The sequence below is a fragment of the Triturus cristatus genome, chromosome 1_2 (assembly GCF_964204655.1).
Source record: "Triturus cristatus chromosome 1_2, aTriCri1.1, whole genome shotgun sequence".
NCBI lineage: Eukaryota > Metazoa > Chordata > Amphibia > Caudata > Salamandridae > Triturus > Triturus cristatus.
Genome location: NC_140580.1, coordinates 695,747,331 through 695,772,025, shown reverse-complemented (window position 1 = coordinate 695,772,025; position 24,695 = coordinate 695,747,331). Strand labels below are relative to the sequence as shown.

General features: G+C 45.4%; 1 protein-coding gene across 1 annotated transcript in view; it reads left to right on the top strand.

Moving 5' to 3' along the window:
- The window catches only part of COMTD1 (catechol-O-methyltransferase domain containing 1), a 57,437-nt gene that overhangs the window by 20,249 nt on the left and 12,493 nt on the right, over positions 1-24,695 (top strand). The window contains exons 4-5 of the mRNA XM_085608558.1: positions 11,942-12,060; positions 16,289-16,343. Coding sequence (XP_085464684.1) covers positions 11,942-12,060; positions 16,289-16,343 — 174 coding nt within the window. The remainder of the gene's footprint in view (positions 1-11,941; positions 12,061-16,288; positions 16,344-24,695) is intronic.

Sequence of the window (24,695 nt, the reverse complement as noted above, 5' to 3'; positions counted from 1 at the left end):
TGGCGGGCCCAGGGGGCATTATTTTTTGTCAAGTTTTGGGCATGCTGTGTTTGATTTATTAGACTATAATGTTTACCTATAAGAATCTAGGTCACACACAGGGTTCATATGACAATTGTCTTTACCTCTCAATTTATTAATGAAGTATACAAAAAAGTAATGGATAGAATGCTTGAATTCATCTCAGCTACTGGTAATTACTCGGGATGCACCCCAGTCCATTGTTAATTGCACCGTTGCTGCGCGGAGATGGTTGGCAGTGGGGGCAGGAATGGTACTAAAGTTCATGTTTAAAAACTATCACTTTTAATAAGAACTTCTCAGTGCAGTGCTTTATTAATGTCAAAAATTACATATTTGAAAGAAATACACTTTTTGAATTTTAAAGAGACTTTACCATATTTTACTTCATGTTGTTTGTATGATTTAAAATGCAAACACTTTTAGGGCTCAGCTCGTGAACGGGCTCTAAGATCCAAGCCAGACTACTGGCTTGGCTCTGGCTTGGCTCACTCTGCTATTTTGTTGTCTTATCTTGTTGTACTGGTACTCGTTTTAACTACCTCATTGGTCCGCGTAAGTTAAGAACCAGGTATCCTTAGTATCAAGCCTCCCATTGGTTCCACTGTCATATCTTAATTAGAAGATGCGTGTTATTCAAGAGCAGGTTTGATGAGATAAGACATTTTATGCTTAGTTTACTTATTACATGAAACACTGCTTATGGCTTAGCAGGTGAAACATGCAAGGCTGAATTCCTTGAGCAGACCCTAAACACTACCTTTATCAATCGGAAAAACACTTAAACTAGGCCTCTACCTGGTTGGTGAACACAAGCAAGTTTCGAACATCCTAGGCATTTTGAAGAATTCCACAAATGTTGTGCAGACATTGTCCTGTTTGTGCCTGGTGCGCATTATGCAGCGATCCCACCTATTCTTTGCTATACTAAGGCCCACAGCATTGGTTGATGTTGACCATCTCCCTGTACCATTGGTACACAGAATCCATCCATGCCTATTTGAAAAGATTACACTATTACTCCACACTATGTAAGTAAAGAAATGGTTTTCCCTATTTGGCTCAGAGAACTTGTTGAAGGTAGTTGAATTATTCTTGATATTATTCAATAAACAGTTCTTTGCTATTTCTTGGGACATATGATTACCTGTATGTTTAGCTGACACATGTTTCTCTCTGGATACACAAACCAGAAGGTTTTCACTAGGTGCTCTTAGTTGCTTCTAACGTTGAGGAGATCCTAGGAAAAGGCAGTAATCCTTTGTAAATGTCATTATTTCGTTCCGCAAGGCCTGGATTCATGTTTGTCTGCAGTCTGAGGGGTAAATGTGCAAGGAAATGGTGCTTCACTGCGGCAAAGTTTGCAGCACCACGCTGCTTCATTTCAAATATGCAGGGATGCACCGTATTTACATGAATACAGCGCACCCCTGTGTTTTCCCTTGCGTTGGCAGTAAATATTGCACCCAACGCCAACACAGACACCCTTGCACCATTGTGCAAGGGTGCCTGCGTTGCAGGGATGATTGTTTATGTGCAGGAAGGTGTCCCTTCCCGCATATAAGCAATCAATAATGTTGATTTGCTACATCTATGAGTGCTGCAGAATGGCCAGAAGTGGGTCCCGGGCTCACGGTACCACTGGATTGAAGCTTGCCTGGCTGATGAGGGGTGATACCCCGAAACCGGTCCCAGGATGCTTGTTTCTGATTCAGGGAAAACCTGGCTTGACAGTTTTGGCTGGACTGTTCCGATGAGAAGCAGGGTCAAGACTGATTTGCATATGGCTGGGTCCTATACTGGGGTGGCTTGCTCAGCAAAAGAACAATGAATTTCACCCAGATCTCTTGACTGGGGATGAATTTTTGATTTGTTCTACATTCTGCCAAATCATTTGTGTGTCTTTTGCTTTCTTGATCTAAGTGTGCTGGGTATGCCCAGACGTGGGTCCCAGGCTCACTGTGACACTGGATTCAAGCTAGTCTGGCTGATGAGGGATGATACCCTGAACCTGGTACCAGGATGCTTGTTTCTGATCCAGGGAGGACCCAGCTTGTTATTTCGGGCTGGACAGTTTCCACAGGGAGCAGCATCAGGACTGATTTGGATATGGCTGGGTATAAACTGGGGGGGGCATGGTGAGCGTAAGAAAGATGGATTTAATCAAGATCTCTTGAATGCGGGTGACTGTTTGATTTGTTCTGCATTCCATCCATCATTTGTGTGCCATTTGTTTTCTTGCTCTAAGTGCGCCGGGTATGCCCAGAAGTGGGTGCCGGACTTACTGTGCCACTGGATTCTAGCTAGCCTGGTTGATATGGGGTGATACCCCAAAACCGGTCCCAGGATGCTTTTTTCCGGTCCAGGGAGGACCCGGCTTGTTAGTTTGTACTGGACTGTTCCCATGAGGAGCAGGGTCAAGACTGATTTTCATATGACTGGGTCCAAACTGGAGTGGTGAGCAAAAGACTGACTGATTTAACCCAGATCTCTTGACTTGGGGTGAATGCTTGATTCATTCAGCATTCTGTCCAATATTTGTTGCTGCAGCATTTTTCACCCTAAATGGAATGGGTATGCTCAGACGTGGGTCCCTTGCTTACTGTGTCACTGGATTCAAGCTAACCTGGCTGATGAAGGGTGATACCCCAAAACCATTCCCAGGGTGCTTGTTTCCGGTCCAGGGATTGACCCAACTTATCAGTTTGGGCTGGGCTGTTCCCCTGAAGAGCAGGGTCAAGACTGATTTGCTGATATGGCTGGGTCCAAACTGGGGTGTTGTAATGAGCAAACGAACAATGGATTTAACCCAGATCTCTTGACTTGGGGTAAATGTTTGATTCATTCAGCATTCCGTCCATCATTTGTTGCTGCAGCACTTTTAGAAAGTGGGCCTTTTCTTGTTTAACTATCATGTGCTTCTGTCTGCCTGTGGAATAAACGTCTGGTTTTAGATTGACAGGGGAGGGTTTGTACATTCACTCCAGACACTCACACAAAGGGAGTTGAGGTGTACCCTGCATATGCTGATGGACCACCCTAGACTAGAGTGGTGGGAGGAGTTGTCGCTGAAACCTGAATAGTCTGTGGCTGCTCCTGCTCTGCACACTGCTGTCTTCATCCCTTGTAGTGTGGCTGGACCAAGGAGGACATACCTTGTTTTGCTGAGCCAGAGAAACATTATGAACAAAGACTTCAAAGGGAAAAAAGGGTATTGGTATTAGACCTAAAACCCCAAAACTTTCGAACTCTTTTGGACTAAGGAACCTGCCACAAAGAAGAGCTGCCAGGAAGTGTACTGCCCCTTTACTATGTATTGCTTTGTTGGGTTGGCCTGCAGTTGCTGCTTATGGCTTGGGCAGTGTAAGAACTGGACTGAACTTTCTACAACTTGTTTCCTGAATTTCGCCAAGGGCCTGACGTAGAGCTTGTTCCCTGTTCAAGAAGTCTCAGGACCAGCAAAGACTTCAATATAATTTGCTACCATCACTGGTAACTGTGTGTTTTGTGCTGCAACAGAAGAAAAACTACTGCGACGCTGTCAGCGATGCCGCTGCCCTCAGAGAGCATTGCCCCACTTCACGCCTTAACCCTGGTTTCACCGATGTCCGCCACCTGACGCCGCCATCATGCCGCTTCTTGCCCCATGACCTGAGGGCCCACACTTCACACTGCCTTGCTTCACATCGTCACCCTGGGATCCCCACCGACGCTGTTCCACACTGACATCGATGAGGCTGCGTGCACCGAGGCCTGGGTGCACCACTTGTAAGTTACATGACACACCTCCCAGTCCCACACTGGAGCCTTGGCCCGCCGGCGCCATTGACTCCAGATCATCAACCGATGTAGCGGCTTGCACCGCAACCTGTGGGCCCCACACACCGCATTGCCCCATCTTGCACCGCAGCCTTGGGTCTACTGACAACAGCGCTTCCGCAACAATGACGCAACTGGCTGTCCTGTGCCCTGCGAGCACTGCCACAAACCTTGCCCCACTTTGCACCACATCCCTGGTCTCACCGACGCTGCTGGATGCCGTCACTGAGCCACTGCCTGCACCGTGGCCTGAGGGCACTCCATGCCACACCGCTCCACTTCACTGCAGCCCTGACGCTGCCAGCGCTCCTGACTGTAACCTCACGGAGTTCTATCTGGAGCACGTGTGACTTCAAGGGCCCGATGACTCCTGCATCGACCTCCGGGACCGACGCCTGCCGACGATGACGCTTCTTTGGAGCTCATCGCAAGGTCTTTGACGCCCTGCATTTACAAGGTACTGTTTGCGGGTCTTACCGGCACGGTAGCTAGCCCGCGACCTCGTGGTCAGCCTGAACTTTAGGATTTGTTTGTTCACAACGCTGTGATAGCCCCGGATGGAGCTATCGGCTTTGAGGAACTGTATTTTAAGTTTATTCTTGCAAAATTCATATCTTTATTACTGTATGTTGGTTTTTTATTGCTTTGGTCTTATTTTACACAGATAAACATATGTTATTTTTCTAAAACTGATGTGGTGTCCTATAGTAGTATTTTCACTGTATTACTGTGTGTTATGTTCAAGTGCTTTACACACTGCCTCTGAGATAATCCTGACTGCTCATGCCATTCTACCAAGGAGGTGAGCAAGGGTTATTTTAGAAGTGTAATTCCCTTATCCTGCATAGAAGGAAGGGTCCCTACTTGGACAGGGTATAAACCAGCCAACTAGAGATTTCCATTTCTAACATGGTGAAACGCCTACAGCAACACCCATTGCACGCCCCTTTCATGCAGATACCTGCGTGAAAGGGTACCATATTTACAAAGCGGTGTTAAGTCATGTAAAGCAGCTTAACGCCGCTTTGTAAATATGGTGCAGCGCATCACTCCACCGGAATGGCAAAAAAAGGGACGTTTTGGTGGCACAATCACTTTGTAAATATGCCTCTGAGTGTCTTTAGACTGAAGTAACTTTGTCTAGTGTAATAATGTCCATTTACATAGACAGTACTGTCCATTTACATAGCCAGTACGGGCCATTTTCATAGACAATACCCTCTATGTTTGTGACACATGAAAGCATGAAAAGAGTTATTTGTGCATAATTATTGTAAGCAGAGCGTCACTCAATATTATTATTTATACAGTCACACATAACTTATATTATACAACACTGCACAAGTCAGATTTCAAAATACTGTTTTCTGTGCCCTTCGAACCTCTGTTAAAGAAGCATTGGCAAACCAATGGGCCTGGCCTTAACCAGCTGGTGCGATGCTTATATTGAAAATATAAGGGAAGGAAAGAAAGAAAACATGCAGTTGCCTAAACCTGGTGACCACAGGATTACACCAAAAATAAGAACATTAAAAATATCAATAGCATGTAATTTTATTAGAACATTAATGGTGCTTCCTAAGAGGCCAGTGTACCTCAGAACATGTCTTGAACTCCTTTTTAGTTTTAATGCTCAACACAGGATACTATGATTGGAAATGGTGCAAAAAAAAATACTATTGACTTTGAACAACTTTGATATAAAGACGTGGTAACCACCCAAGGATGCCTGACAACATTTAAAAAAAATACAGAATGAAAAGAAAAAACATTGGTAATGTAAAGTGTTGGCCCAGCAGCCCCTGTATTAAGGAGCATTTGTGCAGAGGTTAAAGGTGGCTAACAGATTGCCCCCTGCATTCTCTGGAGGGCAAAAGCAGCAGCAGCATGTGAATGACAGTTGAACAGCCAAATGGATGAAGAGGGCTGGCCCAAAGCCGCTCTATATATGTATATTTGTATTTTTCTTTTATTTGATTACAGGGGGCTGGCAAGATAGCTAAAGTGGTCCCTAGGTCAGACCTAAACAATAAAATGGGCAACTCCTTCGCGAAGACTGTTTGTCAGTGCAGTGCAAATTAAACGACTGTGAAATATGTTGTGAAGAATTTGTGAAATCTAGCCTAAATAGCCTTTGAAATCCACAATGAAAAATCTTGGGTATTTCAAAACGTAGCACATTGTTTTAGTGTCTATCTGTTATTAAAATTAAAAGGAATTTAGAACCAATGAACAAAAACAAATTGCAAAAATGTTTACTGGATCTTTTTTCTTCCTAGTTTATTTTAACATATCTGTTTATTATTTTGATCTATTCGAGATACAGATAGAGCAAAATATCAAGGTCACATACAATGCACCCACTTAACAATTTCAGTATACATCATAACAACCAATCCCCACCATTAGTATGCTGTATTGAAGTACAGTTAAGGTGCATTAATCGTTGTTGTGTAATGAACCTGAAATCCACAGGCCCAAATCTTGTGATGCTTTTTGGCACATCCCCTCCATTTTTAGATTTCTGTTTCTGCTCTGCAACAAAAGTACATTTCAGGGGTCCAAACAGATGGGGGAAGGATCAGGTGATCTCCAGCTTCTGGCGATGTCTCACTTGGCTACTAGGGAGCCTACAACTGCCAGCAGTCTCTGGTGTCTGATGCTGGCTGAGACCACTATGAGCCCTAAGACGGCCACCCTGGATTCTAATACAGTAGGGCACTTTATGAGGCGTGTGACTGAGTTACGTATAGAGGTCCTTTGATTATGGGGCTTGTCCATATGGCATGGAAGAAGGGCTCATGCGGGTCCCCGCACTGCAGTCCGCTCGCTGACGCAGACCACCCTATTTTCCACAACCTTTAAGGGCTGTAGAATATGCAGTGGAAGTAGATAAACTGTATGAGCCTGAGACTGGAAGGGATAGTTAGCATTTGCAAAGCCAATATAGCTTTGCACCAGTTGTCATCATCTAGTTCCCTTATGTTGTTCTCTCAGTTCACACAGAGCTTTGGAAGGGGGTCTGACTCTGGAGCATTGGGTAGGAGGGACCTGTAGAAGCAGGAAATACCCTGCCATTTCAACTGACGCATTGTCAGTTTGGCCTCTAAGGGGTTATAATCTGGGATTCTTCCCAAAGACCTCCCATTGGGCCTCAAGGACATGACATACCTGTAGATATTTGAAAAGACTGAGGGCCTGAATTAGATGTTGGCTGGACCGCGACGGAGTGGCCTTTTTTGGCGGTCTTCCAGCCTCCCCGATGTAGATGTTGGCTGGGAATGGGAGAGAAGACCACCGCGGTCCCGCTGACTCTGCCAGGACTTTCCTCCCTGCCCCTATGTCGGGATGGGTGGTAGGAGATGGCGCCTGGACTCCAGCCAGGATTCCCACACTCCAAATTGCATATGCGGATTTGGGTGGAGCAGGCTTGTTTTGCGCTCCATCGGGAGCTGGGAGCCTGTGCCTGCTGGTCTCTCCACCCAGCAACACAGCTGGGTTGGACAGATGTCAGTGTGCATGGTGGTTGGCCAAACCTTCATGTGCACCGACAGCATAGCCCACCACTGCTTCTCCCCCTGCTGCAGTACTGTGGCCCCACCCCCCAAGGCTCGGCCATAGGACAAAAAATAATCTACATTTAAATAATTAAATTTTTTGTTTGCCTCTGTGGGTGGTGGGGCGATGTTCCTCCGCTGCTGAGCAGAGATTGACCAGGTAGCTTCCCATAGATCTGCAGGATACCAGCATGTTCCATCCCTGACCATCCTGCCACCTTCTGTGGCGCATTCAATGTATATAGCACTGCAAACACAAGGAGTTGATGGACGTAGCTCTGAAACTTTTCAGCTACTCACCCCCCTCACAGATCTGGGTTTAATGCACCATCTTTCTTTAGCTCACTTCACCACCCCAGTTCAAACCCAGCCATGTATAACACAGCGTCATTGGCGAATCATCACATGTGATCCTCTGAAGTACATAGCAACTGATATATGTCTGTTTAGGACCCTGTTCTGTGTGTTTGCCTGGCTGCACAGCCCTACTGTATGCACGGCTGATGCTGTGTGCAAAAGCCCAAGCCCTGCATTGGCCATAGCTAGCTCAATGAAGCCTGTGCCATTGTGGAGCCGCGTGGTAAATGCCCTTCATCATTTCTGCATGCTTCATTTTATAAGTGCTTTGAATTTAAATATGTGGTTGGCTTTGATTAAGAAACACCTAAAGTTGATGATGGGTGGGCACACACAGCGAGCTACATGATGCTTCATTCGGTGAGGGAGGAGCACTGCCAGATATTCATGACATGACCAGAGTGTCCATGTCACAACGCTAGTGAACACATTGCATGATCAGTTCACCCCATCAAAGAAATGATGATTTTTAACTATTTTAGGATCCTTTTGGGATGATCTCTGAGGATGCCTGATGACGTCCCTTAAACTTGCAGGTTATGACTGCCCTTACTACACACAGTCCCTCTGTATCCAAAATTTGGTCAATTTGCTTCCCCGATGTTTACAGGTGACCAGTGTGACCCCAGTCCATTCTTCACTATTGAATTCCGGCTTGCAGTTTCCCAATTATTAATCTTTTAGTGTCCTATTCTCAGTCCATTCCTCTTCCCACACTGCCATCTCAGAATAGTATGGGCACATCCACTTGTGTTTCCCACTGAACTTTGCTGGTATAAACGGTTACTATTAGTGTTTCTAACCCTTTGGTTTCTGCCTTTGCCTTTGTATTAGAGTTAGACAGCCCATCATTAGAACAGCCAAGGCTTGACAAACATCGAGCAAACTGCATTACATTTTGAATGGCACATAACTAGAAAACATACATTAGAGTAAGACACTTGGGGGCCGATTACGATGTGGCCGTAAAAGGATCAGACCCTAGGTTAGACCCTTTACAGCTGCATCGTAATGGGCCTGTCGGTTTACTTTACGACCGCCTCATTACGATGGAGCTGGTCGTAAAGTAAACCTACTGGTCATTCTGGCTGGCTTTCGATGGGCTCAAAGAGCCTGTCGGCAAGTCGTAATCCGGCCTGTGATCTCAATGGCGGGTCTTTCCGCAATTAAGATTACAATGTCGGGTTTCGGCAGCCTTTCTGGTCTGACCTTTCTGATGCAAATAGGCTGTCGGAACTCAACTTTGGGGGCCCCTAGCAGGGCCCCCTAGGGTGCATGACCTCTGGTTGGAGGCCAAGGGGGCACCTATGGTTGAGATGTATGCCACAGGGTGCAGGGATGAACTGCACCTCCCATTAACTATGGGAGCATGCATTCCAGCCGGTTTATGGCCGGAATGCATGCTACCATAGTAAAATGTAGGAATGCAACCAAACCGTGTTCGGTCCCATCCTAATGGGGCGGTCGGGACCGTCGATCGGGTGTCGGTCGGTCCCCTGACCGATGCGGTGTCAGACAGAAGTGATTCCACCTGACATCATAATGACCACCAAAATAATAAAATACATTTGAATACTTAACCTGGGGGAGCAGCACCAACCCACGACAGCCCTCACACGTTGCATTTACGCGAATAAGGAAAGGTGCCAGACTTACACCCAAAGTCAACTCTGTATGGTTTCTATGAGCACAGCGGGCCAAATTGGCTGTGCATGGTTTAGTAAATCCAGAGTAACGCAAGGTAATCTCTGCCATGCGCTACTCTGCATTGGAAAGGCATTCCATGGGTGGAGCATTGGTGTTCCCATATATCCACTATGGGCTTTTCTTTGCATCCACCATGGACTTTAACTCACTGCCAGATTGAGGAACTGGAATTGTGTCAAAATGGCATGCCTTTCCAACAGAGGCGTAACAAGGAGAAATATCATACATTTTCCTACTTATTTCCTCTTTCTATGTGCGCTGCATTTTACAGTGCACAAAAAAGAGGAAAATGTCTCTAAAGATTGTTTTTGTGCAGGAAGGTGTCCCTTCCTCTACACCCTCCCTGCATAAAAACAATCCTGCCTGTAATGTAGGTACTTTGCACCATGGAACAAGGGTGCCTGCATTGGCGCTAGGCAGAACTCAGTGCAACAGCGCAAGGAAACAGCAGAAATATGTCATATCGTAGTAGATATGGCGCATTTCCTGTCTCTCCTGTCATGCAGCATAGCGCAGCAATTTGTCATGCGGCGTTGTATGACATTTTGGGAAGTCTGCGTGTTTATTCTACGGATGTACACAGAAGTACCAGACGTATCAGCTGTAATTTAAACATAGGGCAGGAATTGGCCTTTGGGTTCTACTTACTAGTACAAGTGCAGAGTTCAGGTTAAGGCTGTGATTAGCAGCCGCAACCCGTTCAGATAAAAGTGGTAGGGCAGTGGAGCTGGGTGGGGGGATTTTGACGGACGATGGCGAGAGATAAATAATTATTTATTTGATTTTCCCTCGCCATCGTCCATCGAAATTCCCCCCAACACTTGGCCTCACCGCTCTTACCTGCACAGGCCATGGCTGGTGATTAGGATTAACAACCTAGACCAGACCGATATATTAATGAGATCCCTTCCTAAATTTGCTTTGAATGAAAACGGTTGCAAATTGTTTGATGGCTATTACTGAAGTGTTTTCTGTGCGATAAAAGTATTTACCACCCCTCTGGAGATCTTGCTATTGCCTGCACTATTTCATCGACTGGGTTCCAGAGCCTGTGTGGCCATTTTAGCAACATTGAGGGGGCTGGCAGGAAAAAAGCTTTTGAGCGAATCTTGTTTGCGGATTGAATCAATACCAAATGTTGAAGAAAAAAACTACTGAATGGATTTATATCCAACCAAAAAAGAAATATATCCTGGTCCAAGCTTTGTTTCATTCCACGTTTGTTGTGAATTTGTCTATCAGTTTTTATTGAAGGGGAGAGGACAAATTCGGTAAGAGTTTGACAAGGGATTACAACTTTTATCCCTGCCATTTTTTGAGGCATAGGGTCTGTGACTTAGAACTGCAAAAAAGTAAGGTTTGTGGGGGAGAATTCCATGGCCTCAGGGATAGTCGAGGGAGCAATGATTAGGCCTTTAAAAATGATCCTCAGTGTCGTCTGTTCTTATTAATAATAGGGCACTGAGAATCCCAAAGTACTCTGTGAGACCCAAGAATCAAGTGTTTGCAATTGTCATTTTTTATCTGTGGATCCCACTTGAGATACATAAATCTAAAACACATTGGGTTCTAGGTCTGATGGGAATGGGCCTAGCCAAAGGGCAAGTACAACACCCAAAGCCAATTGTGCACAGGGTGCGAGGACACGGAGGCTAGGCATAGAGTATGGATAAAGATTTGGTTTCATGTGTGCATGGGGGCTGGGTGCAGGCCCTGCTCAAATAGGCCGCTGAGTGTGGCCGAAGGCAGGGTGCAGTGTGCTCTTTGCCTTTGAGGACTGGATGTAGGGATGAAGGCCATGCACTGCAGGTTATGTGGGTATGGTGACAAGGCATGGGACATGGCCAAATGCCTAGCGAAGAGCCACTTTGGCAATGAGCAGCACATTCTGGATATACAGCCTAGGACAAGGCCAGGACTTCCAGCCAGATCAATCTGCATATGCGTGAGGGTTGTATACTGAACTGTAATTATGGAGAGAAAATGTTTGTCATAAAAACCCTTGAAATGCCCTTAAACAACTTACGTTAAAGGGACATTGTAGTCGTGATGCATCACTTATAACTCCTCACAAGCACTGCTTGTTGCCATGAACAGGGTGTGACCTCTTAATTCCTTTCTTCAGTGCAGTTGACTTTATGTATGTATGTGGTACTTGTTAGAGGGAACCTAGATGGAAGTCAGAGGAGCACTGTACAGAGTCAAAGCAAAGATACAGTCAACGCGTGACTGGAGGGGAAGCTGTAATCCGAGAGCGAATGTGGACTATTACTGCTGCATGATGTGGTGCTCTTTAAAGAGGTGTCTTTTGAGCGCTTTCTGAAATTGGAACAGGTTTGGGTAGCCCAAATGGATTCGAGGTGTGACGATGATGCTCTGATTTGCCTCGCCTCTGTAATCTATTGTAGTTGACTCACTAAAGTACCATATCACTGTTCTCAGTGACTATTATTTATGTTTCTCTGCCTCTCCATGTGCAGGTGACTCTGTGACTTACCTTACATTGAGCATGGCCCTGGCTTTACCTGATGACGTCAGGGTGCTCAGCTGTTATGAAGCTGCAGTCGAGGCAGAGATTGGAGAGCCATTTTGGAAAAAGGTAAAGTTTATTCCCCCGACTTTTAATGTAACCACTTGTATGCATCTCTCTTGACCTTGCTGATTCTTGAATGGACCTTACCTACTAATCCTTCATTATGAGAGGAAGTCAAGTGCACTTTCCTGGGCATCATATGACACCACAAGCACCCTCCTCAGTAACTTGGGACAACCGGAGGACACTGCTCAACATTATGGGAAACTCAGAGCACCCTCATCAATATCATGGGATACCCCAAGCAACCTCTTCAATATCATTGGGCACCCAGACTACATTCCTTGGTTTCACGGGATGAAAAGAGCACTGTTGTCAGTAGTGCTGGATGCCCTGAGCTCTCTTCTCAAAATCATAGGATGCCCAGAATAACACGGTCAGTATCATGTTATACCCATGATGCCTCCCCACTCGAGTATCATTTGAAGCTTTGAGTGCCCTTACCTTTATCATTGAATGCCCAGAGCACCCTTTTCAGTATAACTAAATGCCCAGACTACTCTTGCCTGTATAAGGGCTACTCAAAGCAGTGCCAAAAGGATCCTGAGTACCCTCCTCATTGTAAGGAATGTCTTTTCATTTTCAGTGACCACTGCATGTTCCTCACTACAGTGGGATCCCTATTGTTTACTTCTCGCTATCATGCACTGCAAGCATGCTCTCTCTTTATTGGGAGACGTCAATTCGTATGTCATGATTGACTCTTGCAAGAGAAGCGTTTAAGCCCAAGTGCTCTCACCACTCTCCTCTTTCCCTACGCGTTTCGACCATCTCGGTCTTGATCACGGCTTTTACTTTGTATTTTCAATTGATGAGAATATTACTGCGAAAACTGATCCTATTTTCGCAGTGTGCATCAGCTGGATTGTGCGCTCCCCGCTGAGGGCTGTTTTGTTGGTTTATACATATATATATATATATTATTTTTCTTCTTCATTTTCTGATTCTATAGCAAGTTCTTAAAGTAGGAAGCCAGCAAGGTACCCTGTAAGTTAATGGATAGCAATCAGTACCATTTTAACAAAAAATCGAGCTCATCTATGATAAAACCACTAAAGACAGGAGCCCTTCGAATGACATTTCAATTCTCTGTCCTCCATCTTTGACCAATGTGCACCTGTTGAAAAGTTTCTCTCCTCTTACAGTAGATACAGTGGAGACATTATTGAAAACAGTTAAATCGGGTTCACCTTTGGATATTATTCCAGCTAAAATATCCTCTCTACTGTATAAAAAGTTGTCTCCATCTATCTGCTCAATCCTCAATCTCTCCATGAGAGAGGGCCAACTACCGCTTAAATGGAAGGCCGCACAAATAATTCCCATCTGAAATAAAGCTAATGCCCCATTCGAGGATCTGTCCAACTACCGCCCGATTTCTCTTCTACCTCTTATGAGTATGTTATTGGAAAAAAATATTAATAAACATCTTTCTGATTATATTGAATCCACTGGATGCCTTGACTCCTCTCAGTTTGGGTTTAAGCCTATGTACAGCAGGGGGTCAGCACTGGTTGCCGTTACTGCCAATATAAGACACTCCCTTGACAACGGACAGGCAGTACTACTAGTGCTGCTAAATTTTTCAGCGGCTTTCAACACGGTATCCCATTCCATTCTACTCAGGAGAATCAGAGAAATTGGAATCCAAGGACAAGCCTTTCAGTGGATCTGGTGCTTTCTTACGCATCGGACTTAGACCGTCAATCTTTGTTCCTTCCTATCACAGACCATGGAACTCACCAAAGTAGTACCTCAGGGATCCTGCCTTAGTCACACTTTGTTCAACATTTATGTTGCTCCGTTAGCTGGATTACTTAGAAAGCTGGGCTTCACTCTGATCTCATATGCTGATGACACTTAGCTTTTACTGTCATTTGATAAAAACTCCAACAACACTCAGTCCGTTTTCTCGGAAGGCATGACTGTTATCACTACCTGGATGAGGATTAACTTCCTACAGCTAAATGCTGGGAAAACGGAGATCATGCTGTTCCGAGAAGCCCCCCTGCTCTGGTCCCCAGAGTGGTGGCCACCCGAATTAGGCACCGTCCTGGTCCCAAAGACTGTGGTCAAGAACCTAGACATACGTCTGGACCAGAATCTCGCAATGAAAGAGCAAGTTACAACCACCGTGGGATCATGTTTGCATATGTTACGCCTCCTACAGAGAGTATTTCCCATTCTCCCCCTTATCGTACGTAAGACACTGCTGATAAGCCGCCTGGACTACTGTAATGCCCTTTTGATTTCAACTAGTGAGTCTTCTTTAAATAGACTTAAGGTAGTTTAAAACACTGCGGCTCATCTTGTCTCGAACTCTCCTGCCAGAACAGCCTCTCTCTCGCGATAACAATGTTTACACTGGCTTCCAATATGTAAGCGGGTTAGATTTAAGATATGTTATATTGTGCACAAAGCACTAAATAGTAGAGGCCCTGCGGGGCGGGGTTCCGGGCGGGGGTTGGGGTCCTGGGGGTAGTGACGGTGGGTGTTGTGGCCCTCTTGGGTGTCCGGGCCGCATGATCAGTGGCTCCATGGCGTCTTTTGCCCTTCAGGTGTAGCTCTGTGCTGGGCTCACTTTTGTGGTGCCGGCTGCCGGCCGGCTTTGCACCAGGTCAGAGCAGGTGTTAATTTCCTGGTGCTAACGTGCCTTATGGCATGTTTTGCGGTCGTATCGCCGATGTGGCTGGTCATTGAGAATGTTGGGGTGTGGTGTTGTCATGGCTTTCTGCTCGGGAATGGCTACTCTGCATCTCATTAGCGATAGTTGCCGGGGTCATCTGTGGCGATGTTTTTTGAGGTTTCTATTGCTGGAAAACTGGTGATATCGGCTGATAACACCAGCTGGTGAATAGGGCGAAAAATTTATCGCAACTTAGGCTGCAATGAAGTGCCATTAACTACGCGATCGCTCCTTGAGAATATGCCCCACACTTGTAAAGGGAAAAAGCAGACACTTTCAGCCCCTGCATCAGAAAGTAATGTCTAGCACAATAGGAGACTCTCCCATTTTTAGAGATGCATGAAGAGGTGCAGTAGAGGATCCCAATTATACACAGCTTACTTTTTCCCAGTCATGAGTTTAAAAAAAAAAGGTTTAGCTTACCCATGGAATATGAAGGAGGCACCAAGAGAAGATGACAAGGTGGAGTACCCATCAGTATCTTGAGATCACGGTATGTTGGCACACCTAAAGCACCTACCACAGAAGTAGGAACACCAAGTTCACAGGTCCGTGTTACTCTAGTAAGATGGGATGCACAGCACACGCTATGGGTTCTGTAGATTGATTTAATGCGGCAAGTCCAAAGTCATCTGTTCTGAAGTTCAAGTCCTGATATGTGGTGGGAGGACCTTCTCTGCTCTTGCATTTCAATCAAACCACCTCATTATAAGGGAGTTCCCCATAGGCCCCCAGATCACACACATCCGTCTCTCTTTTCTGTTATTGTTGATGCCTTCCTGCTTAACATATGTGCCAACCAACCTTTTTACCTCTTCCCTTTCAACTACTCCCCATAGCATATCTAATGCAGCATGTCACTGACAGTCGCTACTTTAGCAAAATGTTGAATGTTGAAACAGCTGTCTTTCATCATTTTGGAGGTTATTTATTAAAGTTGTTGCGCTCACCTGGTGCAAAGAAACAAATGCATCAATATACTCAGCATTATAAAATTCGGTGGGGCATTATTGTATAGCACCACATGACCATCCACACAACTCTTGGTACATAATCCCCACAGTTTGTTGAAGCATCTTCTCTAAACAATACTACACCATCAAGAGTACACTTCTTTGTGTCTTCAGTTTTCCGGGGGTGACCTTTTGTGTACTATGGGGCAGGCAAAATGCTTCACTGATCTGACATGTTGGATTACTTGCATTAGTCTAGTGGGACAGTCTTACATTCTTCCCCTATTTCTCTCCTTTCTTCCTTGTTTCCTTCTTTCTTTTTCCTTCCTTCTCTGCTGCCTTCCTTTTACCTTCTGTTGTCCCCCCTCCTGTCCCTCCATTTCTTCTTTGTTTCATTCTTCCCTTCCTTGCTTCCTGCTAGCTTGCTTTCTCCACCCTTTTGTTTCTTTCTCCCTTTCACGCTCTATCTCTGATCTTCTTGTCTCCACATTCTGTCCCACATGCAGCCCTCCCAATTGCCGGCACTGCTTCTTCATCTCTTCCCAGCGTTCACTTCACTCAGTCTCAGACTCATTTCTCGTGTCTCTCCTTTAAGGCTGATGTGCATCAGAAAATTGATTTGCGAATAAAGCCGACTCTTCAAATCCTTGGTAAGTTCCTGCTTCCTCTAATGTTTCGTGCACAGCACTTTTTGTAAGACCTCCGTGCATGAGGGAATGAATGTTTAAAAGTGAAAAGATACCATATTAACCACCAGTTACTCCTAAGCAAATAGTGCCTTCAAATTTCAAATGAATGTTATCAGTGCCTCCTGCTCGGCGTTGTTGGATATTCTGCACCAGGGCCGTATTAAATAAAGTATCCTAGGGGTGCAGGAGGATGTGCATTCCATTTTGTGCATCCCCAGAGAACCTTGGTATCACAGAAGGGTCCACAGATGCAACCTAGTGCACATGTAGCACATGCACTATCATAAAGGAGCGTTCATTCATTTGCTTGGGCACATAGCCCCAAGCGATTGAGGTAAACAATTTGCTTTGGCATTATATTATGGACATGGGCCCTGGGCAAAGAGGCTGCCACAAGATGCACTGATTGTGCACCCACAGAGATAGCACAGTCAGTGTGGCCCCAAGTGCTTCTCTCTGGAGGAAGAGAACAAGGGACCAATGACCCACCTGGTGCAGTCAATCCCTACACTCCCCTGAAAGGTGATCTTTGTCCCCTTTTGAGATGCAGGCTGGAAGCCTACTGCACTGTGAAGGACAGACTGGCTGCTTCAAAAAGCTGGCCTGTCTTCCACTAAAGGGCTGCTCTCGGTGCACTGCAATTTCACGGCTTCCTTTGGAGTAGCGCATTATCAATAACAGGGCACACTTTTTTCACCAGGGGCTCCTAGTTAAAGGTGCGCTGTGGTGCAAAGAATGACATTGCACCCTTAATGTAATAGAGCTTCAGGGACCATATTACAGAAAGTGCCCCAAGAGCACAATGGGTATGTGCGCTTTCTTCCTGTGCCAAGTGCAACTTTAGTATTATAGAAGTAGCCACATATACGTGCATGGCTCCATCTGTAATACAAATATTACAGCACACATGTCCCCTCATCTGTGTTGTAAATTGTCCCCATGCAAATAAGGGAAAACTTTGTCTCCATGACTGCAAGTATTGTGAACACAGGCGCAGAGGCAAAGAGGCTGTCAGGAGATGCACTGACTGTGCAGCACAAAAAGGTGGTGCACAGTCACTACACAGTCAGTGCACCCTCCGTCAGGGCCCATCTGGAGTGGGGAAAGGGGATTCCATGGACCCCGACATCTCTCTGCAAGTGGGTACAATCATTGACTGCACAAGCCTACAGGCGGTCTCCATCCTCCTTGAAAGTGAAGGCCGGGTGCCACCTGCACTGTAAAGGATGGAACTGTGCTCAGCCATCTGTCTATTACTAATGTGCTGGCCAAAGGACAGCGTAACATTCACAGATACCCTGGGGGCTGCACATTATCAATAATATGGCTCACTGTCCCTGTTTTGCAAAATGTTGTTATTTGTTTGAATAAAACTCGGTTCGGATGAACCGTGTTACGTGCCGGCTTTTTATCTGTACTTTTTCCAGACGTGTTTATTTTGACATTGTTATCTTTCGGATTGAGTCTGCATAGTAATATCTTTGCTATTCATAAATGGTTTTCTGAATGAGTTCCATGTGAACGCATGTGTCAAGGATTACTTGATACCCCTGTTTGCATGGACATAAGGGTTGCTCTTGTTGTATAAATTATCGCCCGCAAGCAGAGCCAGAAACCTGCTTCTCTCTAAAGAGTGTTTCAGGAAACCTCCTGGGACATCTGCAGCTTTCTCTTCACTTGTCCAGCTAGTGGGGCAGTTTGAGGATATTATGCACCCTGGAGGGATGCCAGTCATAGTTGGAACTGAAACTAGCCTCCAGCGCGCATCCTAGTCCCAAAGAAGCAACGTCATGGCCCTCAGCTCCATAAGCTGCAAACCCACCTCTAAATGGGCCAGAGAGAGCCCCACTGCTGTATTATGCTCACATTTGACAAATCTGGCATGTGAAGAGAAGAACCTTTATATGTGTGTTCTGCAAAACTGCATCAAGTTCTGATACAAGCATGTCGCTCCTCACCCTGCCAAAGAGGAGTGTGAGATACTGTTCTACGCATGACTTTAGGTGAACCGGAACCCCTGGGTCTTAGAGCCGGTAGCAGTTAAAAACAGAAATTTAAAGTGGTCCCTATCGGGCCCTATATTCATGGTCCTTAACTATACAGGCAAAAACACTGATAGATTTTTTTTTTTTTACTCTTTTATTTAAACATAAGCTACAAAAGAAACATAAGACATTAATATTGTGCCATGCATGTGTATAGTTTCCACTATATAATTATTTAAGACAGGTGAGAACAATGATAATACAGTGTTAATCCATCAGACACAGATATATTTTTATGGCGTTACTCCTTTGGTGCGGGGGTCCGATGCCGGTGTACATTTGATACCTCTACTTTGATTCCATTCTCCCCAGATCTTGGTCCATTTATGCGGACCACCTCTCCCTTTATAGACTGCCCTTTCAGCTTGCATACACCAGTCCATGTCTGTCTCCCAGTTTGGAAACTTGGGATCGGATGTTCCTTTCCATGTTCTTGCAATGTTACGTTTAGCCACTATACATCCCAGGGCGACCCATGTTATCTGTTTCGCCGTGAGGTCTGTTTCCGCCCATATCTTGAGGAGACACCATCTAGGTGAGACCCGTTCATCCTTCCCACACAATGCTAACAGTCTTGTTGTTATTTGTTCCTAGTACGTTTTAATAATCAAGCATTCCCACCATTGGTGTATAAATGTCCCTATTTGCCCACACCCTCTGGGGCACAATGGTGAGACCGACAGGCCCATTTTGACCAATGCCGTGCTGGTATAGTAGGCCCTATGTAGAATTTTTTATTGTATCAATTTAAAATGTGAGCGTATCGCCACCTCTCTAAGGGACGCCAGTGCCCCCTGCCATTCCTCATCGCCCATATCCCCCACATTATCCACCCATTTTTGTCGCAATTATTCAATATTTTCCTATATGTCAATGATAGCGCTATTTTCTCCATATAGTCCTCTAGGGGCCTATCCTCTAAAGGTGAGGAGACCGGGAGGCCGGTGCCTCTGGGACCTGCTTTTTGTAGTACTGATAGATTTTTTAACAGTGAATGGGAAAAAATTTAAGGTGATACATGTCAGCGATTTAATTCATGTTTATGTTTCACATGTTTTAGTTAATCTTGCATCCACTAATAGTGTTTGCTATTTCCAGGAGGATGCGTTTATGTATTTTTTTGTATGTGACACTACTCTTATATAGTGCATACTTTGTACTGAGTCGCCTCCAGGTGTTTATAAAGGGCTCCGGTTGAGAGCTCTGGAGTTGAGGCTGACGGCTGGATCAGAAAGTTATTAAAAAAACATGGTCATCCAATCTTTGGCCTCTCTGCAGAGCGCTCAGCACAATAGTCATGTATTCCAGTTTCAATTGTGATTCTGTGCAAAGTGCCGATGGACGAGATGTGGAGAGAAAAAGGGCATACATGTCTAACATAGCGTGAAAATAGCCGTAGTGACCAAGACACTCTGAAGACACCTTCCAGTCCTCAGTAATATTTAATTCACTGTTCCATAATTAAAACATTTTCAATATTATTTACAACAAAATCATTCTTGTTACTCATTTATCTTAAACAGCCAAAATCATTGGCAAAGCCAATAGTCCTGGCTGGTTTTACGTGTATGTCAGTTGAGTTATATATCAGAGCAGCACCAAATACCAGTCAGGTGGCAGACTGTCAAATTCACAGAAATTCAGTGTACATGTTTAAACCATACCCTTAAATACATCGGCCACGTCCCTTTTAGAGACCCCCACTTCTGTCATCCCACTTAAAGCCTTGGTTCTAGGTGAGAGTAGTTAGTCTACTGTCTAGAAACTTTTAAGTGCTAGTTCTGGTAAAATTAAAAGCCATGTCACCACTGCAAGCCGCGACCTCCGCTACTTCTACAGGCTGGTGGTGGAACGATGACAAAGAAGCACCGTGCCCCATAGAGCTCATGCCATTCAAGCCGGCCTGCCTGCCCGCACCTAATTGCCGTAGGACTGGTGGAGAGGGTGTAAAAGCCTTCTGGACCTTGTCCATAGCAATACACTGGCAGGAGGGATATGGTCACTAGTGCATGCCGCTGACTTCTTCAGCCACCCTGTTAGATCATAATTTGGCCACTAGAGGCCAGCACCAAAGCCTCCCAGCCGATACAGATGCTGTGGGGCCCCGAGAAGGTCTGCTTAGCCTCCTTGTCAGACATAACAGCCGAAGCAGGCAAGCTGATGTCCACAGCAGACAGCAAACCACGGGGACCTGCATCCCTTCAATTTGACTATCAGATGTAAAGATTAGGTTGTGTGTTGGGGGCAGGGCTTTGTGGGCTTTTATGCTTCTTAAAGGGAGACAGAGAGTTAGAGCTATAGATAGGAAAAAGAAAGTGAGGAACACTGAAGTGACTCTCTTCACTTCTACTTTGGTGCACGTTTATCTCCTGAAGCGTTCTGGAATTCAGACTGCTGTGAGATCGGAGCACGCTAAACGTGAGTGGGGTGGGGTTGGGAAATGCAGCTAGTGGTGTTCCTGTGTGGCTGCCCAGCCAGTCTCCTCTGGCAACTTTACCTTAATAAATCTCACTCTGTTCTGCTATTTCTTGCTTCCTTTGACTGGGCACTTAAAATATAGAGAGAGAGAATTATAGTGAGGACATGGGGTTAACTGCAGGCATTGCTAAAGTTAGCGTAAGTTGGTAGATGCTAGGCAGCCATTTTGCCCCTTTTGCACGCGCTACTACATGGCTCTGTTCTTGTAAATACTCTGCTTGCGCTTTTTCACATGAGAACTGTCTGCCTTCCACACATCTAGCTGTACACTGTGCTCCTCGTCTGCACAGCATGTTCAAGGTCGAAAAAAATGTATGCTGTTGATTCACTTTTGTCAGTCCCCCGCCCATAGATATAACATAGAACACAGCTGCACTACGAGTGCCCGGTAATGCCCTGCTGGGCTTTATTTGCATAAGTTCCCTTCCTGTGATGCCCCCAGGATAGCATGGTCACCACCAGCGTTTTGAAAGAGAGTTTTGGGGGCCTGCAGGAGTCACAGTAGCCAACCTAAAGGAATTTCAAAAGTAACCCTGTGTTTACTTTTCCTCAGCATTTCAAGTACTCCCAAGGCTGGAACTTTTGTTTTACAGACTTTTGGACTAAATTGGTTTAATAAAGACAAAGACCCATGTTATGGTTTTGACAGTGCTTTATTTAAAAGGTGTATTGCTGACAGTGATTTTTCATAAACGTTGTAATGCTTTATTGATAATAATGATTGCAGATAAAACATGGTATTGATGTCAGTAATAGAGAGATGGTTTATAACATGTGATTCTTGGTCTGTTAATGTGGTCTTATAAAGCCAATAGACCTGCATTATTTAAAGTGACGTATTCCTGTATAGTAATATGCTTACTGGTATGGGGAAGATACTGTGATTATTTTGCGTTGTGACCCTTTAGGGGTCAAATGTGATTTCAGAAGGTAACCAAAGATATTTCGACCACTGTTATGTATTATTTGTGAATTACTGTGTAGTATTGAGTGGTGTGTGTGTAATAAATGTGCTTTTTTTTCCAAAGAAAAAGCACAGACTGGACAATCCTTTATTGAGTGGCATTGTTGGGTGCCAGCGAGATGTGATTACTAGCCCACATCACCTTCCCGAAGTAGGGCTTGAACTGCTCTGCTTCGCTACCCTGAGAGAATCAAGTGCTACAATGTGCTGCTTGGTTCTCAATGAGAAGGAAAATTTGGACCCATTTCTTGCGCAGGCCACACATCATGCACAACTAGTAGCCTGATTTCCTTACAATGGTTCATAACAGTGTAACTGCACTTGTTATGGAGACAGGCGCTAGTAAACTATTGGTAATCTAGAGGAGGTTATATGGGTGACATCCCTTTGACAATGAAGTGAGTGGGCGGGCACTCTATGAAGTATCTACGACATCCATTGCTTGGAGTTTCTTTCTCCATTAAAGATTAAATGGGTGGACCTGACAGTCACTCTGGGGAGAGACTTGCTCATAGCAGCCTACTATGAGGGCTCCTTCAGATTTCTTAGAGTACCCCTGATGATGAATCACCTTAATACTGCTGTTTTCTTCTCAGGCCTGGGTCATTCTCAACATGCAACATTATAGGAGTGTATCTGGAAAAGGCATGTCCCTTTTCAGTTCACACTGGGACACCTGCTCCTGTACACCCCTCTGACAGGAGTAGTGGCGTAATGCAAAATGATGCCCATTCCCCGCAGAATGTGATTAGGGCATCACAAATTATTTCCTACTACCTTATTAACTCCAATCGGATGCTCTTCTCCAGAAGGAAGGCAAACCAAAGGGGGGTTTATATGACCATGGTAAGATCCGATGATGAAGCATGACACCAATAGGGTGTGTGAGGGTCCATAAATAACCCCTTTGGGATGTCTTCCCTTCTGGAGAATGATGTCCGAACAGAGTCAAGAAGGTGGTTGGATACTTTTTGTGATGAACTAGTGAAATAGGTAGGCGGTATTTTACGACTCTCCTATATACACACATATAGAGAATCTCTCCCCACACATCAAGTTTGGGATAAAGGTAGAGAATGTGATTAGGGGTCACTGTGTATCCCAAATCTCACAAATAGTCATTGGCCTTGGGCTCAATGGGGGGCCCTGAAGGGTTAGGGCACCCCTATCGGGTTCAGAGCGGCCCCCCCTGCACTTTATGAGCTGCAGGGGCCTGCATTACGCCCTTGGACAGGGTAAGGGGTCACTGACAGGTTGGCTTCTTTTTTCTGACTGCTTGGACCATGCCTGGTGGCCCAGGGATGATTCACCATCCCAAGAGTAACTTGTCACATAAACTATAAGCATAGACAATTATATTTACATTCTTAGTCGGGAGACCTACTGGGCAAGGAAACCATGGGATGAGCAGTTGACGAATTTTGCCAAGGTGTGGTCATTGGGTGAGAGTAAATGTTTTTTGCAACCTTGAAAAAGTTCTACGGAAAAATATTTCAACCACTACTTCACAATCGTGAAAGACGTTCTACCCATTGCGCAAAACTGTTCCTGTGCCATTCTACTCAGTCATCACTGCAGTGAACAGTCTGGCTTTGTAGTACAACTGGCAGCAGGCCCATTATTGCACAGTTCAATGTGATGAAATGAACAGGAGTCTCACCTAATTTTTACTGCCATCTACTGGTGTCGGGCCTCTCATCTCCTGCAAGTCTGTGAATACTAGCCCAGCTCGCCACCACCCAATCCTCGTGCGCGTTATTATTTTTCAGTTGGCAGTCTGTGGGTGTACATTAGCACTACTTACAGTGCCAAAGATCTTACAACTTGCTCCTTACTGTCTGTCACACAGAACTGAATACATATGTCTATATGTGCTGCCTAACTCGTTTTTAGGGCCCGCCTAGGCAGCGCGCACGCGCTGCTCTAGGAGGGCCTTTAGCCATTGGTCTTAACTTTTGAAGCACTGAACTCGTGCTTGTGGCGGCAACCACCTTGCGGGAGCGAGCAGCGGCGCGGCCACGTTAATTACAAACATATGGCCGCTGCTCGCTCCCGCAAGGTGGATGCCGTCACAAGCACGAGTGCAGTGCTTCAAAAGTGAAGACCGCCAATCGCGATGCTGCTTGCGTGTGGCATCACTTTGTTTACATTGCTGTGGAGTCTGCGTGGTGGCAGCTTGTGACTAGCGCTCATGCAGCATATAGCAGGACAAGTTTTACAGAGTGCCAGTCTGCGCACTCACTGTCTCGCTTGGCCGCGACAGTCAGTGAAATGGTTGTGCTTTAAACATGGCTGAGCTTATGTTACCCTCTCTGTTGGTGTCTTCAGCTGTGTGTTTAGTTTCCCTCTGAGTAACAATGCTGCTGTTGCTGCTTCATTGGTCTCTGTGCCTGCAGATTCACTGCACCTATACAACCATGAGCACTAGCAGGGCTCCAGGCTCCACTTGCTGACAGTGGATGTGGTTTTGGACGCATGTGTGGCATGGAGCAATGCTTGTGAGAGCCGCTCTCCATCGTTTAATGCGACAACATTCAGACACCTGCATTTTCGAGTTTTGTGTAAACTGCAGGCACACTTCAACCAGTTGTGAAGGAGGGATCGATAGTAAGTAATACGGGCACTGGCAGCAACGTGACTGTAATTTAACTATACTCCGGGCTACTGGAATGTTGCAAAACTGGCCCTTTTCTGCATGATTATGGATTCATCACGTAATGCAGCATCTTCTGCACCACTAGCAGACTTTGCCAATAAAATATATATTTTTAATCTCAAACTGATTAAAGGTTTTTAAAGAGCGCAATGGCAGACTCTTTGCAAGTG